The sequence below is a fragment of the Caretta caretta genome, chromosome 16 (assembly GCF_965140235.1).
Source record: "Caretta caretta isolate rCarCar2 chromosome 16, rCarCar1.hap1, whole genome shotgun sequence".
In the NCBI taxonomy this organism is placed as follows: Eukaryota; Metazoa; Chordata; order Testudines; family Cheloniidae; genus Caretta; species Caretta caretta.
The window spans coordinates 20,092,875-20,112,755 of NC_134221.1; the positions used below are offsets into that span (position 1 = coordinate 20,092,875).

Sequence of the window (19,881 nt, forward strand, 5' to 3'; positions counted from 1 at the left end):
TGTCATCTGAAAGTGAGTACAGATGTTTGTATGGCACTGTTGTAGCTGGCGTCGCAAAATATTTATGTGCCAGATGCACTAAAGATTCATATGTCTCTTCATGCTTTAACCACCGTTTCAGAGGATATGCATCCATGCTGATGACGGGTTCTGCTCGATAACGATCCAAAGCAGTATGGACCGACGCATGTTCATTTTCATCATTTGAGTCAGTTGCCACCAGCAGAAAGTTGATTTTCTTTTTTGGTAGTTCGGGTTCTGTAGTTTCCGCATCAGAGTGTTGCTTTTTTAACTCTTCTGAAAGCATTCTTCACACCTCGTCCCTCTCAGATTTTGGAAGACACTTCAGATTCTTAAATCTTGGGTCGAGTACTGTAGCTATCTCTAGAAATCTCACATTGGTACCTTCTTTGCATTTTGTCATATCTGCAGTGAAAGTGTTCTTAAAACAAACAACGTGTGCTGGGTCATATAATGCGAAATATATGGCAAAATGTTGGTAAAACAGAGCAGGAGACATACAATTCTCCCCCAAGGAGTTCAGTCACAAATTTAATTAACGCATTATTTTTCTGACCAGTGTCATCAGCATGGAAGCATGTCCTCTGAAATGGTGGCTGAAACATGAAGGGGCATATGAATGTTTAGCATATCTGGCACGTAAATACCTTGCAGTGCTGTCTACAAAAGTGCCATGTGAACGCCTGTTCTCACTTCAAGTGACATTGTAAGTAAGAAGCGGGCAACATAATGTCACGTAAATGTAAACAAACTTGTTTGTCTTGGAGATTGGCTGAACAAGAAGTAGGACTGAGTGAATTTACAGGCTCTAAAGTTTTACGTTGTTTTGTTTTCAAGTGCAGTTTATGTAACAAATTTCTAAATTTCTAAATTGCACTTTCACAATAAAGAGATCACACTACCGTACTTTTATGAGGTGAGTTTGAAAAATACTATTTCTTTCGTTTATCATTTTTAGAGTGCAAATATTTGTAATCAAAAATAATAAAATATAGGGAGCCAGTACACTTTGTATTCTGTGCTGTAATTTAAATAAATATATTTGAAAATGTAGAAAAACATCCAAAATATTTAATAAATATCAATTGATATGCTATTGTTTAACTGAGATTAATCACAATTAATTTTTGTAATCGTGATTAATTTTTTGAGTTAATCGCATGAGCTAATTGCAATTAATTGACAGCCCTAATAAATATACGTACTTGGTGAATAGTAAGGTGGTTTTATCATCAGCTTCGTTTACTTAAAAGTATGGTGCACTCCCTATAATATACTTGTCCTTTCTTACAAGAATTGGATATTATTTGAACAGTGTGTAACTCTTGTGTTGTCTTCTCATCACCCAGGTGATTTTAGACTTGATTCAGTATGAAAACATTATGGTAAAGAGAGTGCTGAATTCTGATAAGGCTTTTCTAGAGAAACTTGGTATTACCTCAATCCCTTCATGTTATCTGATCTATCCAAATGGGTCCCATGGATTAATTAACATGTAAGTACTATAGATCTGTAAGGGATACTTGCAGGACTGTGAGGAGTTCAGTTAAGCTTTAAAACCGTTGCCTTAGTTTCCTTGCATACAACTTAATGTATTTGATAACCAGGTTTTATTTGTGTATTTAAATAAAGGCAATGTATCCCAATATGTGATCAGTACATTTTATTGATTGACGTTTAATAGTCAGTCTCTTCAAATATGAAGAGTCTGAACATCTCAGACCTTGTTGAGACAGCTATTCCATTGCGTATGAAAAATATCCTGTTCATATTTAATAATCTTATACTTATACAGCTGACTCTGCAGGAGTTTACAATGCACTGAAATGGACTAAGAGAACAAAAAATAGATTTCTCCCTCATCTTGGAGAAAAAACAAAATGCTGTAGTGCTTAGTTATAACTTCACTGCAGTGGTGAGTTTAGACTGCTCACAAACTTGCTTGTAAAATGAGTGCTAAAGAAGAATACTCCATCTATGAAATAGAAATTCCAGGCTGATGGTGTCAGTGCGAAGCGTTCAGAAAATATAAGCTGTTGAGCAGTAGCTAGTGACATGCTGATAGTCTAGTGATGTTGATAAACAGGAGATCATTGAGGTTTTGGGAAGAGACTCTGTATTAGTCATGTCTTCCACGGCCACCAGTCAGTATCACTGACTCATTACTGTGATGCCTTTGAGGGGAATATGTATGGTTTGGGACAAATCTGAAATAAAAATATTAAGTACCAAATCGCACACATCCTACTCGGTCAAATCACCGGTTGGATTCAGCGAAAGTGAACAAATAAGGTGTACAAATATGACCTGAAGTCTTTATGAAAATGGGATGTTGCTGTTAGTTTGAATGGTATTGCAAGTCACTGGTCCTAATTATTTTTGCTGCTGGTTCTAAAATTTGCAAACTTGCTGCCTTTTACCAAACTTGTAAAACAAAGAGTAAAGAAAACCAAATCTCGTATTTCACAGATATATTAAACTGTTCCTGTCAATCATTTAGCTTGAGCTGATTTTTAACCCTTACACTGTCCTTTCATATGCAGTTTGAAGCCTCTTCGGTCTTTCTTTTCTTCCTATTTAAAATCACTGCCTGGTGTGAGAAGAAAACTTGTTTCACAACTTCCTCTACCAAAAAAGCAAAATAAACAGGAGGGCACAGAAATCAAGGCATGGAAGGAATTTGATAAGTAAGTGATGCTGTTGAGCTTCAGTTTAATGGTTGGTAGTTAAAATCCACAGTTGTTATTGCCAAGTGGGAAGCTATAAAATAATTTATTTTAACATCTTACTGTAGCTGAAAGCTTTATTTGATTCCATAACTACTCAAAGGATACGCCCGGAATTGAATAGCTGAACTACCACACGCTGACTTGCTGAGCAGAACAAAGGGATTGCGTGTGAATATTAAAGGGATCCAAGCACTGAAATGTCTTACGGATCACGTTGTACAGCATTGCTTTCGTTTGTTTCTTCAGCAGGATCCTTTTCGCAATATACTAGATACAATGGTAAATTAATTCAGCCCTAGCAGCAAAGATGTAATACTCTAGTTAGTGAATGTACCTTTCTTGCAATTATGACTGATGTTTTAGGGATTTTAAAGAAGCTTCAAGCAATATTTTCAATATGCGTTTGGAGCAAATGTCTGCATTTCTCTGGAAGAAAGTTCTGTTAGAGACCATTTTTATTTTAAACGCATGTTTTACTTTAAAAAAAAAAATAAAAAAAATCCAGAGCTCAGTTCTGCTTCCATTGGTGTCAGTGTGAGCAGGATTGAGGATCAAACTAGTATCTGAAATGTAGGGTTCACTAGTTTATTTTTTATTGGAAAACTTTAGCTTGTAAATCAATATCCCAGAGAAAAATAAAATCAGTATTAAAAATTTTAACAATCAGTTTTTGGCAAACCTACAGAAAACAGCGAACCCAGTATTTGTTTGTATAATGGTGAGTCAAGACACCACTAGAAAGTGTTAGGTAAATGCATATACATTAGAGAACCCTAAAGTCACCAGAAAAGATGTTTATCAGACCAAATCCACTTAGGTTTATGTTCACCCTCTGAGTGTTTGAGAGAAGGATACAAGAGCTTTGCAGTGAGATAATCCTTCAGCATCTTTAGCTGGAAAAGATGTAGGACTGAGTGCTTCCATTTTGTACTTATTTTCATTCTTTGTTATGGTTACTATTAAAGTGTCAGCCCTGTTTGTTTTGTTTTTTGACAGATGGCTGTTACTTTCTTTTAACAGTTTATATAGAATATTGTGTTTTGATAACTGATTTTTGTAGCTAATGAGTATCTTATTAATGTGAATGATTCTATCAATCTTGGTGCTTGTACAATACAATTTTTTATAAAAGATCACTATATAAGTATCTCCCAGCTAGATTGTTTGTGTGCTTGATGATTTAATACTGACAAGTCAGCAGACCTACTAATAAACTTTTTATAACTGTTATTAAGTGAATACATTGTTTACTAAAGAGGTGACACTTGGCCACTCACAATATGTCTGTAGTCTGTATCATTCAGAATGCAGCTGTCACAGTTCCTGAGATACCTGTATCTCTAACCTCTTCATGGCCTCCATGAGGGGATGCGACTTGGGTCTCTAGCCATCCCCTTTCTTGCAGGAGCCAACATTCCTCCCCTTCCAGACAGGGGATTTAGGCTAAAATCCCTCCTGCAATTCACTTCGATCACCTTAGCAGGTCTGAGTTTAGTTCAGCACCTGACATCTTGCTCTCTCTCAGGGGCTGTGACAGGGTTAATCAATGTCCAGCCAGCCTTCATAAATCAAAGTATTTATTTGGAACCAAAAGCCTTATAGAGAAAACATATCTTGAAAACAATAAACAGCTTATATGCCTGCCTCCCTTACCACGTATCACCCGTCTTCAACATGGAGATGCTGGTAGATTTCAAACTTTTTCTGCGGGCTGTGTCCTTCCTGTCATAGCCTTTTGTCAGTTCTTGAGTCCAGTGAGAGTGACCTCCCTCCTGTAGCAGGCTTGGCAGTTCTTTGTTTGATAACCTCTTTCAACCAGTTCAAAGCAGGGTAGTTCATTTTCCTCATGTGTGGTGCCTTTCCAGACTTGTTTACCTGCCTAGGTATTTACATTAATTATTCCCCAGTAATTTTAGTTCCTGATAATTCATTCATGCTTAGGTGACTTCCACACAGTCACTCCTTTGTCTCAAAAAAGAAATTAACCCCTACACACATGGCAGAACAATACAAAGGGAGAGGGGAAACTGAGTCTCCCACTTCTTTTCATAAAAATAAATCAGAAGTTTCCCAGTTCTCCACTGCAGCTTTTCATGTGTTTTTAGGTGTTCTGTTATCGTTATGCAACCATTGTTGTCAGAATAAGCTGGTTTTCTGATTTGATCAGCTCTCTTAAATCTACTGTTTAATCATGTGGGTTATAAGACATAAGGATCCTCAGGAATTTTTTGAAACATTAGGCTGTCGGGTCTGTATCCAATTCTGTTTGTTCTGCTGTGTTGCTGTATTTTGTACTAACTTGGGCTTGTAATCGAAAAGCACTGAAGGATACAAACTCTTAAGTTGTTTATATTTTGTTCAATTGCTTGTCTGTGGGTGGTGGTGGTGTAAATATAGAAATATTTTCCATGATTGTTGCTACTCTGAGGAAGGAAGGTGCTGAGGTCTCATTCACCTCAAATGTCTGCTTTATCCATAGCCATCAGTGGGTGACTGACTGTCACAAGACCTTCTGTAATTGACTGACTCTTAAATACGCTATGGTGCACAAGGTCTCTCTAGTGGGACTGCTGCATTTGGGGAGTATTTCTAAATTCCATCTTTCTTAATATGGGGTTATTTTCATTTTTGTTGTGGTCAGTTTCCTTGGCATTGTTCCTCATCAAAGATACTTCTGTTAAACAAAAGGCTTGTCCCCTCACAGCCTGTTGTTCTCTACTTTATATTTAACTGTGTAGAGAAGTCACAAGCTGTGACACCAGCAATTTGCTTGCTGATAGAATCTCAGGGTTATGATTTCTCTAGAGGGAGAAATTGGGAGGTAGAAAGTTCTTACTCAGACACAAGATAACTTTTTATGCAGTTGTGCTTCATTTGTCTATTCTCTGAACTAGTGGCATAAAATTGCTGTTCTAAAATTAGAGTACTGTGGAAGCCATTAAACTTGACATTCATGGTACTAGGTACTGCACTGTATATTCCTGCCCTTGGAATAGGAATTACTGCAATCACTGTGGAATTGCAGATTGAGGTTTGAATAGTGCCCACTACATATCAGTTTTACCATAATGACTGGTGAGAAAATGAGTGAAAGAAAGCTGCCTCAATTTTTAACATTATATATATGTGTGTGTGTTTTAGAGCTAAGCTGTACATGGCTGACCTTGAATCAGGATTGCATTACCTACTCAGGGTAGAGCTTGCCACTCACAAGACGCTTGAGGGAGCTGAGCTAAAGACCTTCAAGGATTTTGTTACAGTCATTTCCAAGGTATACACTTCTAGTCTTTGATTACATTCACTTGAGTCTTACAAATATAATGTAAAATTTATTATTTGACAGAATATTTTATGTTTCTGAAAATGTCTTTCAGAGTGCCCTTAAAAATGTACATGTTTTGGTTGCTACAGTATCTTAGATATAGAAATTCTGTTATGCTTCTGTAGATAAACCTGAAGGATTAAAATGCACTTTGTCGCATTGCATGGCTCAGAATGAAATAAGGATTCTGGTTGTCCCAGACCTGTGAAAATTGGGATGGTTGCTCAGATTTTTCTGGATAGGTAGTAATCGTAACTGAGCATAGATTATTCCCCCCCCCCAACACACACACACACACACACACACACACTCTCACTCACTCTGGATTCTTGGACTTTGTTAAAGTAACTTTAAAATTGTTGTGCCTATGTGACCACATACAGTGTTTAGAAAATTAGGTTGGACTTCTAACGATACAGCTGACTTTAATCAAGAGTTTTGAACATAGCTGATGAGCACCATATTTCAAAGACTCTAAACAGTGTCACCTCATGGGTGTTGTGAGGATAAACCCTTTAATGTTTGAGGTGCTCAGATACTGTGACAATGATGGGAGTTTAGTTGGTGCTTTTGCTTTGGACTTACTTGTCCTAAAGTTTAGACATTTTTAAAGTGAGTCTGACATGAAGAAAATGTGATTTAGAAAAATTCTAATGTTTTAACAGTTAAAAGTGACCCCCAGTTAAACATGAGCTGCAGTGTCTCTCCATATTTCAATATCAAGTAATTAACAGATTGTATTTGTTTGTTTGTAAACAAAGCAAATCAGTGGCTGTTTAGAGGGACAATAAGATTTATATAACATTTCCAAGTATCTGGCATTATGTGAAAATCAGTCAGACAGGTTCTTACCCCCTATGACAGTCAGAGGTCAGAAATCTCTAGCTGGCCTCATTTCCTTTAAGAAAGTGTAGTGCTAATCTGTCCATCATATTATCCCTAAAACAGCCTCTTTTCTTCCTGATGGATCCTGGCCAGCTAATGTAATTTATTTTCCTGGCTATTAGTGAATAAATGGGGAATGCTCCCTTCTAGGCAGCAGAAAGGTTTTTTATTTTTGTATTTTTTTAACACTTTCTTAAAAACGTTTCTCTTCTGATATTTCACATTTTAGTCACAATTCTGATTTCTTTCCTGTGTGGTTCTTTACACCAAAGGACTTCATAAAATGTAGCATACTGCATTGATGCCATAATTTAGTTTATTTGAGGTTTTGTTTTTAAGAACTTAACTCCTTTTTAAACTAAATATTTTGTGATCAATTAATAAAAACATCGGTGTGAACCTCGATTTCAGGACTTTGTACACCAGCCTCATTTCTGAAGAAGAGCATTTACAGTGCTGCTACATCACTAAAGTCTGTGCTCCCATCTCCTGCTCAGGGATTTTCATTGTTGTAGGATTCGTTTCTTGGCTATTTGTGCAACTTGCAGTAGCCCTTTCTTTCATTTGCACTGGTCAGCATTACTTTGGGAAGGTATTATATCTATGCACTTAAAGTTATGTCTATCAAATACAGTATCAGTATTTCAGTTGTGTACAGTTTACTCCTATTACGGTAGTGGATAGGAACCCCAAATCAAAGATTAGGGCTCTTTGTGCTAGGTGTTATGCAGATAGCAAAGAAAGCAGTTGCTGCTCAAGAGTTTTTCATTAAACCAATTAAGAGAGCTCTGGGCTGGAGGAAGAGTCAGAAGAGGAGAGCACACATTGGACCATGACTCAAGTAGTTGGAAGGAACCAGTTATCTGCCAGGGCGTATCTTATAAACAGTTGAACAGTTACTGCAGAATTAACTTGCATTTCTATAGCTTCTCGCATCCTAATGGTCTCTGCATATCTGATAAAGCAGATAGAGGGACAACTTCCCCTACTGTTGAAATGCTGCTACCTTTGGAACTGTTTAACATAGAGTGTTTCCGCTTCCTGTCCTAAGCTCTTGTGTACAGACTCCTATGTGCAGTTAAAAAAGCATGAGGAATTTAAGTATGCAAATTGTACGTACCCAAATATAAATTGATCTGGACCAGTTGGATTGGGACCTGTATTCCACATAAATAATACTGAAAAGCGCCATTGGCAAGCAACTCTCTTTACAACTCATCAAAGACAGCAGCATGGTAGAGTTTGTCTTGTCTTGCATCCGTGTCACTGACAGGAAATTTGTATCCAAAGTGTTGTGTCTGTACTTGTGATTGAGGTCTCTGATGCTATATGCAGTATAGTCAGAGCAGTTTACAAGTTTATGCATCTTTTTTTTTTTTAAAGGTCAGTTCCTAACAGAGAACTGAAAAGCTTTTGGAAATTAAAACTCCCCGAACTGTAATAACATGAAAGTAGACTTACAAATTACAATGCACTTCCAATTGTAGAAGTGACATTACATCTCAAATAAAGTAGGGTCAGATTGAGTCAAAAGTTTGATGGGAAATCTCCATGGAAGGCCTAACTTTTGTAGGAAGCATTGTGACACTCTTCCACTGGAGTCAGTATTGAACCAATACTCTGGCATTATTATTATTTATTTGTATTAGGGGCTGGTATCATTCAGGAGAGGTGTGAAAATGAGGTCCTGAACATTAAAAGTCCTCTGGAAGTGCCTGCCAGAATTCCATCTTGAGGTGTATTCTGCAGTTTGGATACAGTTTTTTTCATGTTCTGTCCTAAACTGCTGTATTGTATTTTTCTGTGTGCTGTAAAATACCAGCTTCATTTCAGTGGTGAGCAAAGTATGTGTACAGATGTTAAATTAATGCAAAGTGGTTATTCACTGAAAAATATAATAAGTGATTAATTCCAATTGTGTGTAACAAAAAATCTAGTATGGCAAGTTTAATTAAAGCTTATAAGAAGTAAAAACATTTTAAAATATGAATTGGTCTCGCTGTAATGAGTGCTTTAAAATCTATGGGTACTTTCTTATTTCTGTTAGTTATTTCCTGGCCGTCAGCCCGTGGTGAAGTTGTTAGAGACCTTGCAAGAGTGGCTGGTGAGCCTTCCATTAGACAAAATCCCTTATGATGCTATCCTAGATCTGGTCAACAACAAAATGCGGGTAAGCTGTTACGAGTTTCCAGCATAAAATACAGCATTAGTAAAGGATAAGTTTCTGTATAAATCCAAGACACCACTTACTGATGCCTCCCTTGGGCATAATGCAGTTATAAGAAGGTTAAAATGGAAATAAAGTGAATTCATTAACCAGAAAAAAAATCCCTATGAAGGAACGTAAATGAGAGAAATGAAGTACAGTGCAGCATAGCACAGCCCTCTGTGTATGAATGTGCAGTTACTGATGTTACAGATCTTTCCTTTGCCATGCTCAGATAATTCAATGTCTCTGAGGAAAATGTTTGCTCAATATCCTTTAAAAGAAAGACACGCACACATAAAATATGAACATCGCCTTTCTGGCAGAGAAGGGCAGGATCAGACTGTTTAGCACAAATCAGTTCTACACATTTATTGTATGTTGAGACACACCTCCCTCTTTATTTCCTTCTCTGATGAATGGGATTTTTAGGACTTTGAATTGGACCAGTTATTTCCAGCACTGTGGGCCAGAGTTTAAAAGCTGGCAAAGTTAGCCATTGTGATTTTACATTAACCCTGAAGACTTTTCAGAAACTTATTAATGTACTGACCTAGAACAGGTGTTGAGGAGAATAAAAAAAAATTCTTTGTCTAGTGTTTTTATAAAGAATCTTACAAATTAGGATGTCTTATATTTTCCATCACACTAATTTATAGTGTTTGAGAGAAGTATTATGTCCTGCTTTAATGCTTACACAAAAAAATATTTAATAATTCATGAGAATAGCCCAGACTACTTAAACTCTACGTTCCTTTAAACGTGAATTTAATAGCTTCAACTTAATACACTTTCACAAATGGATCATCTTTATTTTAAATTAGGATCTACTGTCATTAACAGTAGTGTTAACTAATAAATTTGGAGGCTGATCCTGGAATGTGCTTAGTGTCTGTGGAGGACTGGGTACCCTCAGTTCCCTTTCATTTCAGTGGGAATCGAGAACTTCATCTTGCAGGTTTGGGCCATTCTGATCTGAACTGAGCATTTCATTAAACTGCCTTTTTTTGGAAAGGTGCTAGTTGGGAAAATGCATTAACTAAGGCTATGTCAGTGTAGACAGGTGTGCAGAGTACAAGTACTGTGTGTGTAGCTATGCACCATAGTGAAAGGCAGGCTGTGTCCACACTTGTCCTTGCAGTGTATAGCTGCACTTGGCTGTGGAAGACTCCTGCATGGGGAGACGGTGAGGAAAGGCTCTAGCCACGGGGAGCAGCCAAAGCCTTTCCCTGCTCCCTCCCCCTGGCCAGAGCCTTTCACTGTGGTGGGGAAATGCTCCAGCAGCAGAAACAACTAAAAATAGCAGAGTAGACATGGGAGGCATGGCTTGGGAATGGAGAGAGCGATGTAAGGCATGGAACCTAGGGTTCAGGCATTTAGTCTACTCACCTAAGTTGTGTTTCATCATCAACACTGCTGTTGATTCCTGTAACTGGTCATGCAGTGTCTGTACTCCACACACCACTGTAAAGGTAGACCTACCTTATATTTAACCAGAAGATAATACTCCACTCAAAGAATGTCCAAACATCAACCTGTAATATCAGCATTGTACATGTTTGGATATATGGGCTTGCTTGTCTTAGGCCCTTTTCTGCCTAAGGCGCATAAAGGTCTGTTTCTTTTAACTGACTTATTGAAATTACCAGGTAAACACAACAAAAAGACAGGTTTCAGAGGAACAGCCGTGTTAGTCTGTATTCGCAAAAAGAAAAGGAGTACTTGTGGCACCTTAGAGACTAACCAATTTATTTGAGCATGAGCTTTCGTGAGCTACAGCTCACTTGTGAGCTGTAGCTCACGAAAGCTCATGCTCAAATAAATTGGTTAGTCTCTAAGGTGCCACAAGTACTCCTTTTCTTCTTACAACAAAAAGAGGTGCACACATACCCAACCTATCTCATACGTTCAGGAGCAATTAACAGACGTGATAAGTTCAGTAGGAAAGTGTCATTTTCAAGTAATGTGGTCCCAGACTGGACACATTTTAAAGAATATTTTCTTTTCAGATTTCTGGAATATTTCTCACTAATCACATTCAGTGGGTCGGCTGTCAGGGGAGCAAACCAGAGCTGAGAGGTTATACGTGTTCGCTCTGGAAGCTGTTCCACACCTTAACTGTTCAAGCTGCAGTTCAACCAAAAGCCTTAATCAACACAGGTAAGCAGCAGTTATGCAGGAGAACTAAAGGAGGGGAGATCTTGATGAGGCAATCTAGCTGTGAATAAATTAGCATAACAAATACTGGATTTGAATAAATCTCTGCTCAGAGATCACACACACACACACTTTAATAAAAGATGCACTCCAGTTCCATGGAGGACATTGACATCCAAGGCTCAGTGTTTCAGTTCTGGACCAGTAGGGGTCAGGGCATATCTGCTTTGTTGCAACCCTTCTGGTTGACTCAAGAACTGTTTTGATGGGCTCTGAAAGGAGCAACAGCCATCCCTTCTCCCCTGCAAGAGTGGTTAAGTTAGGTACATTGCCTTGAAGATGGGGGGGGGGGGGGGGGAAATGAAACCCGGATGAGTGGGAATGTCTTTGAAACACTGAACTGATGTTTCTCCCAATGGAGTGGGAGGGGGTATGTAAATCTATTTGTTAGGATAGATCATAGCCGATATTTTTTTTAAAAAAATGTAAATTAGTAGTTCAGCTAAACTAGTTTATAAAGCAAAATAATTGGTCATGAACCAATTGATGTAATTTTTATAGATACTAAATCACAGGACTGAATAATTATTTCAATTGCATTTTCATATTGTTGGTCCACCAGGAAAGTTTGTGTCCATAAGCAACATTTCTTGTTTAATAGCAGATACACCGTATAATTACTTACTTGTCTTTTACACAGGGGGGTCAGGAAAATTTGGTATTGATTCATATTTAAGAAGCTTGTAAGTCAGATGCACATTTTATTTCCATCATGGTCAGAAGACTGAATTATTGATGCTAAAATGAAATTTTCTAAATCATTTTTTATTTGAAAGGACAGTATTTGTTTTTATTCTTGCTCTGTTGTATTTTTAAAATACTTGCACTGATTATAATGTCAAAGCAATGTAATGGAAGAGTTCTGGAAATGTTATAGCAAATGGATAAATTATGGAATATCTTTTAAATCATCCCTTCAGGAATAGGGCAAGAATAATCTGAGGTTGGAAACTACCCAATTACAATTAAAATTGAGGCAATTCATTTCCCTTAATTATGGCCCCAAATGCTCTGTATGTTAAGAATCCACTTTGGCTTCCATCAGTCAAAAGGGACTATTTAGTGATCGAGAATATGGAGGTTTGTACCTTTTTGCTGATATACCTGTTTGAGAGAGACTTTGTAAAACAAAATGGACAATTAATCTAGGCAGAGCCAGGCTATAGGAAGCCTGTGTGGAATAACCCTGTGTCCAGATATGTGGATTGGAGTCACAAAAACAATTTTCAGGCAAGAAATGTCCTTGAAAGATAAAATTCTAGGAAGAATGTCCCCACGTGGCCAATGTCAGAAACTGGTTCAATTTTTTCCAGTTGCCATTTGTAACAGGCCAGTTTAAAAAAAAAAATGGTTGTGGTTGAACTCCCAAATTATAGGCACAAATGTTTGTGCAGCATTATTTGCAGACACAATTAAGGTTGCTTAATTGTCTTAGCTGGACTCCATCTACAAATTAGGTAGTTCAGCATCTAACCGGCAGTACTTGTACATTTATAGTTGTGGAAAGACAGGTTAAATCCCTTTTAGAAGTTAACACCAGTAGTGCCTAGTGAAGAGCACACCCTAGAGAGGCACATTGGATGGCACGGCACTGACAGCCAGCATAAGTTACACCTCCCGGTGCTCTTCATTCACTCATTCCACTTGTCATAAAAATGCTGTAATTTAGCAGTATGTTTGGTTTTTTTGTTCTCCATAATTTAACTACACAAAATGGAATCTTAAATTGCTCCCATATTGCAAGTGTGTTTTCAAGGAAGGCAGAAATTTAAAGTATACTCTAGAACCTGAAAAATCTTCAGTACAGTACACTTAGCTATCAATTTAAATCGAGGCAGATATTTGATCACTTCTTATGGTGAAAGAATTGGGTCAGTCTGAGACTGTCGGATTATGTCTTGGGAGGTTTTCCTCTCCTTATTGCTTGTTTAAATCCCATCTACTAAAAAGCATGATGCACTCCCTAATCCTTCCCACCACAGGTAGGGTTTTATGATTCTTGTCCACTTTAAAGATTAGGGTTACCCTGAATTGCAGTAGTTTGGGAGGAAAGAGAAAAGAAGGATTACACGATGATACATGGCAGATGTTAATAGAAGATCCATCTTTGGGCTGATAAAAGAAAAATAAACAATGAGCCATTTTGTGTTTGGATTTTTTATTTTTTAAAAGCAACAGTATTTTCTTGGTAGTTCTAGTTACTTGTAGAGTATGATAGCTAAGGTGAATTTGCTCTAGTTTTCTTAACATATTGTTTCCTCCAATATATATTTGCAGATACATTGTTAAAATGTTGATCTGTGTGGTCTGATCCTGCAACAAGATTGGTGTAAAGGAATCTAGTGGAATCGTAGCGCTTAAAATCATTGCAAGAATTCAATCCTGCAATCCTTAGTTATATGAGCTGTCCTGTTGAGAACATGGGGCTATTCGCATGAGTAAATATTACATGTGTAAGGTTTTGCAGGATGCAGTCCTATATTTGTTTTATTGATAACATCCAAATTTTCTCAAGAATCTGTAAATCCATAAAATCACTAGGAACTGTCAAAAGATGAACATTGTGATGCTTGAGATTTCAAGGATGTAGAATTTTAAGAGTTAATGTATATGGTTATGTATATGCGTGTGATTCTTTGCTCCTATATAAGGGGGCTGAGTTTGCCAATAATCTGAAGAATAGTATAAACTGCGTTTGTTTAAAAAAAATTAAAAGATCAATCTTTAAAATACTGTTTCTTAGTAATAGTTTTGTTTTGCCTGAAATTCATGTTGGCTTTCTAAAATTATTTTTCAGCAGTTCTTTTAATACTCACATTTAATCTGCTTTAATCTCAGTTGTTTTTTTTATTTATACATGTCTGTTCAATCACAGATATTGAATGTCTGAGTAGAGATTGTTCACCATTTATTACTTCTCTTTGGTTTCAAATCATTTCTTTTTATGTTTTGAGCTTTCATGTTTACAGCATAATGCTGCTGTTTTCGTTGCCTACATGTGTTTTATGAATAGACCCTTGTACATATGTTTCTGGAGTACATAAACAGTTAATATTTTTAATAGCTTGTACTAACAATTTTTCCAGTGAACAGGGCAGGAGGTTATAGATGCACTACAGAACTGTTTTGAAATTAAAAAGTACTTCAAATATAATTATATTTAACAATAGTAAATGTAAATAAAATTTTGCATATGCCATTAGAAAGATATATTCAGTTAAGTGCTGTAATCAGTTATGGTAGAACCTTTCTGTAGCTCATCCCATTGCAGATTGTTGAGCTTTTGTTCAGCTACAGTAGTTGCTAATTCAGTCAGTCAATTCAATCCAGGGTGTTACATCACAAAATATACTACATTTGACAAAGGTTTTTACATCAATTATTTATGATCATTCATAGTATACTAGTAAATATACTACAGTGTGTTTTACAGGAGAAGTTAAGTATACTAGTCAGACGTCTGTACACAGCTCTGCAATTACATCTTTGAGAAGTAAGACAGACCACTCTGTTGCTGACTACGGGCCCATGGACTTGAATAAGGACTGCTTGTAGAAGTAAACCGTGCATGCAGTCATAACGGCAGGATAAGGCTCTTCGTTTGAAGAGGTCTTAGCACTTTTTCTGCACTCCATAATAATGCACTCATGTATCTTCAGCATGGACGTGTAAACACTATGAACCAATCGTCATGATTTTATCAGAAAATCATTCCAAAATTCTTATTTTTATAAGTGTTAAGTAAAGTCACTGTATTAAATATACATATATGTATGCCTTCGTGTTTATGTAAATGTAGTAAGAAGGGGATATTTGTGTTCCTCAAACTTACGGAGAATATTAATGAAAGGTGAGAGGCAGATTGGGGCTACTGAGACATTGTTACCTCTTAGAGGGGTTTTGCTGTTTGGGTTTTTTTAAATGAGGTCACCCATCATTATAGTATCTGAGCACAAATTTAATATTGAATTGACATGTGTGTTCATTCAGTCATTGAAAGAGGTCTTGGAGTATACTCTATTTTTGTAAATATCACTTGCTGTATGAAGAAACTACAGTTGGCTTCACAGTGCCAAATCTTATTCTGTGACTTGAGCTTCTGAGAAAAGTGTTTTACCATCCATGTTGCACGTAGATCTTGTAACTGCCTTTCTTCTCTGTACTGGCAAAATATCCTTTGACAGGGGAAATGAGTGAACACCACTGATTAGCTTTTGATACTATATATAATGTTATCCATCCTGTATTCAGTGCACCTCTGTACAGTCAAATATCTTTAACACCTCTGTGTCTGTCTAGTATTTGTTTACAACAAGGTTTTATATGTAGAAATAGCAGTTTTTCTTAGGCAGCAGAACTGTTTTTTATGCAAAACTGTTCACTGTCCACCTCAGTTGTGATTCACTGAGGTGCAGTTGCTGTGTGAGCTCACATATCCACATAAAGAACATCTGTATGGATATCCACATAAAGAACATCTGTAAAATAAAACCAACGTTCTACATTTTAAATGCTAGCATCATGGTGTGGAACCAACAGGGGGCAGCATTTCCTCCCCCCCCCCCCCCCCGATGCATTTTTATTTTGGTTTGCGATGTGTTTGCTTGTGCGGGTGGAATAATATTGGAAGCTGTGTTTGTTCAGGTGCTGCTAACGGGTACCCATTGCTCTTTACAGGTTTTGAAGATAATCCCCAAGTGGTCCTACAGATCATGCGGCGGTATATTCAGCACTTTTTTGGGTGCAAGGCTTGTGCACAGCATTTTGAAGAGATGGCGAAAGAATCCATGGAGTCTGTGAAAACCCTAGACAAAGCTGTTCTCTGGCTGTGGGAGAAGCACAATGTAGTGAATGACAGGCTTGCCGGTATGGGAGATCTGGCGTAGGAACATGTACCAAAGCTAGCTTTGGTCTGGTGGCTATGATGGTAGTACTGTTCTACAATATAATTTGAACAAATAGTGGTCTTAATTCTGTGGGTGTTCAAAAGTTATTAGAACTGATCACAGGGCACGTTTCCAATTCCAACAGAAATAACTTTTGAGTGAGTAAAACTTCCATTTAAGGCACACCAGTCTTCGGGTCACAATGGTTCAGGACACAATAATGTGTGTGGAAGAGGCTCCATTGTTCTCAGGAGCATCAGTATTTCTGAAGTTCCATCTGCTGCATGATGGGATGATCTTTCCAGAGGGCAATGCAAAGCCTGTTTGAAACTGAGCAATGCAGCTCAGCTACTAATCTGTGGACAAGAATAATTACAGTTCTTTCCAGAATGTTTTAGATCACCATTAAAACCTGTTTTCATTTTTTTTCTAGCTGGGAATACAAAAATCACTAGAGAAATGTAGTTTAGAAGATCATAATTGAACAGGATTCTGTTCCTCTGTGTAGAGTGGCGTAAACGATTCATAAATCAGTAATGGAATAAACTAAAATTATTCATCAAACAAGATTTATTTTCCTATGGAGGTTTTTTATAACCATTGGACTAAAACACCACCAAACTATTAGGTTGTATTTAATCCATTGTGTTGCACAGGTGTCCTATAACTTAAAGCACTAAAGAAAATTGGTTTCTATTTACACTTAGTACCTGTCTGCTGTTATGGATTAGTGTATGTAACATTACTTACCATTCAAATGTACAACATTGTGTTTATTTTCTGGTAAAGCTGCATTCCCAAGATATGGGAAGTTTTAAATATTGTTTTGAATACAAACATTTTATCTTGTGCCTCCAAGCAGGAGAAGCACGCAACATATTAGATAATATTTCCCCATAATGCATGTTACCAGTGTCTGAGGGGGTAAAGGGAAAAATTGGAGTCTTTTTCTTCAGAATAGGTTGCTAAGTATTGTCAAGATAGAATATAATATTTTAGAAAAAAAATATTTCCTCCTTGGAGAGTTCACTAAGATGCTGGTTTGAGTGATGCAACAATTGGTCTAAGTCCCTTCTAGTAAAAATTTTGAACATGCATTGCAAATAATAATGCCAAATTATATATGCTAAATTTGTTAAAATCTGTTTTCTCTTTCAGACTGTGATTTAGGATTAATCTGAAGTATAGGAACTTTACAATGAGTAGGGCTCTCTCTAAAAGCCACCTAGTGAATTCTACAAATAGTTATTTCCTGTTGTGTATTAGCATAGTTCTGTGAAATCTTTGAACAATAAATGTATTAATCAAAATCAGAGGTGCTGTATAGACACTGTAGCCATGTTAGTTTTTTCAACCAGATGAGGACTTCTGTTTTAAAATACCTCAATTGAAGTTTAAGGAGTTTATTCTAGAGCAGACAAAGTCCAGTACTAGCTATGGAGGACAGCTACCACCAATTAAGACAGAATGATGGCGGCTGCTGCTATGAGAAATTGAAACACTAAAATTGAACCCAGTCCAAGAGAAACGCTTATATACTGTATTTAAAAGTTTAAAAACCATGATCATACATTTAAAATGTTTCAGTTGGCTTGTTAAGTACTGAAAATGGTTTGCTATAGTAGTAAAACACACTTCTGAAATAAGCAGGGTAAGGATGGAATTGTTGCCAGTATCTATAGAAACTTGTAAATGTATTTACAAGACTTTGAATGGCCTTGAAGCATCTTTCCGAAAACTAGGCTTCAGGACTACATAGTACTGTGCCCAGAAGAGCAGTTCATTTTGAGCCATAACTTCAATTAACTCCTGGAAATGCATTTGATTGAGTGGTTTTTATCATTGATAAAACTAGCATTTGTGACCTGGTCTCCTGTTACAGGGAGACTGTCATAATTTAATGTTTGTGTACTCCAAGAAAAAAGCAGTAACTCAGAATATGAAAATTAACATTTTCAGCAAGGAAGGCTTTGTACTGATTTCAAAATTCATTCTTAGATTAGTATAAACTTGTTGACTCTTGCTTTTTAAGTGTGGCTTTTATTGTTGCCTTAAACTAAGCTTACTACTTGCATTAAATGGAAAATAGTCTCCTCAGTTTCAGATGAGCAGATGGATAGATTAAATTCTTTTGTCCATTTATATTTTCTCTTTTTCCTTACTTAGGTGATCCAAGTGAAGACCCAAAATTTCCTAAAGTTCAGTGGCCAACTCCAGATCTCTGTCCTGAGTGCCATGATGAAATTAAAGGGTTACACAGTTGGAATGAGGCCCAAGTGCTACAGTTTTTGAAGCATCACTATCACCATGAAAATATTCTATATAAATACGCAGAAGGCCAGGTTAACGCTAATGAAATAGAACTTGGGGATGTGAGAGAGAGAAAAGACAAAAATTTACCCAAGAAAATGAGTGGAGACAAAGAGGACAAGATCCTGGATCAACAAAATATGTTGGATTCAAAATCTAAGGTCTTAGATAAATTAATAACAAATAACGGACCTGTCAAAGATAGAGGTAAAAATGCAATCGAATCAGTTATCCATAAAGAGACCAAGCCGTCTGTGTCTTTCTTAGGGATTGGATTTTCTAACATAGACATGAGTCTATGTGTTGTACTTTATGTAGCATCGTCCTTATTTTTAATGATAATGTACTTTTTTTTCCGAATGAGGTCGAAACGGTGGAAGGTGAGGTATTATCGTCCAGCTGTGTAGAACTTATCAGAAATGATATTTTCATTGTAAGTGGCTGATCAGTACCAGATGCAGCTTTAATATTTATGATCAGGGATTTTATACACAGTATTGTTTCAAAAGCCCTCCTCCCCAGCTCCCAACTCATTTCACCAGTGTTCTCACTTAGTGCTGTAGAGCTTGCTCTAGGAATCCCAATATATGTCTAGTATCCAGGTCCATAGCACTAACTTAAAGTGTTTACTAAAGGAGAAACTTTGAACTTTTCCATTAACATATCATTACTTACTGTTTCCGTCCTTTATTGGTCTCTAATGTGAAGAATTGCACTGTGTAATTAGTTACTCCAAGTTTTGGAAAGAAACTGAATACTACTGTGTGTGTTCTGAAACAGCCTTTTAATTTTATCCTGAGTTGACTAAATAATCTACCTGTCCACCCACTGCACGTTGTGTGAGATCTTGTTGTTGCCTTTGGAGAAGAAAGAATTTTGATTTTTTTCAGAGAAAGAAAAAGTATTTTAATTGAATAAACTTTACAAATGTATTACGTTTTTAAAAAAATGAATATTTTTTCTCCATTACATTTTTGTAGTTGGAAGCCATAAGTGTCCAAATACAGTTTCTCCCTCACCCCTTAGTTCCAACTAAGGGAATATGCACTTCCAGGAGGCTCAGCAATTCAGGGTATTTGGATGATCTGAATAGTATACAAGAGGCCTGATTCTGATCTTGTGTATGGCAATGTCCGTTCAAAAGGAACCCTGTTGACTTCAGTGGAGTTACACCATTGTAAGTGAGAGCAGAACCAGGCCCAATCTTTCTGCCTGCCCCTCTGTTCCAAGTTTAAGCATAGCATTAAATAACCCACTCTTTATTTGCTAATTTATTAAGTAGGGAAGTAACTAAGGAATAGTTAG

The 19,881-nt window shown here is 36.9% G+C and overlaps 1 protein-coding gene across 2 annotated transcripts in view; it reads left to right on the plus strand.

The window, feature by feature from the left end:
- The window catches only part of QSOX2 (quiescin sulfhydryl oxidase 2), a 39,437-nt gene extending 19,929 nt beyond the window's left edge, over positions 1–19,508 (plus strand). For both annotated transcript variants that reach the window (XM_048822913.2, XM_048822912.2), the window contains exons 6-12: positions 1,371–1,516; positions 2,565–2,708; positions 5,892–6,021; positions 9,005–9,127; positions 11,173–11,323; positions 16,058–16,246; positions 18,433–19,508. In XM_048822913.2, the coding sequence (XP_048678870.2) occupies positions 1,371–1,516; positions 2,565–2,708; positions 5,892–6,021; positions 9,005–9,127; positions 11,173–11,323; positions 16,058–16,246; positions 18,433–18,983 (1,434 nt within the window). In that variant the 3' untranslated portion in view covers positions 18,984–19,508. The remainder of the gene's footprint in view (positions 1–1,370; positions 1,517–2,564; positions 2,709–5,891; positions 6,022–9,004; positions 9,128–11,172; positions 11,324–16,057; positions 16,247–18,432) is intronic.
- The last annotated feature ends 373 nt before the right edge of the window (positions 19,509–19,881 follow it).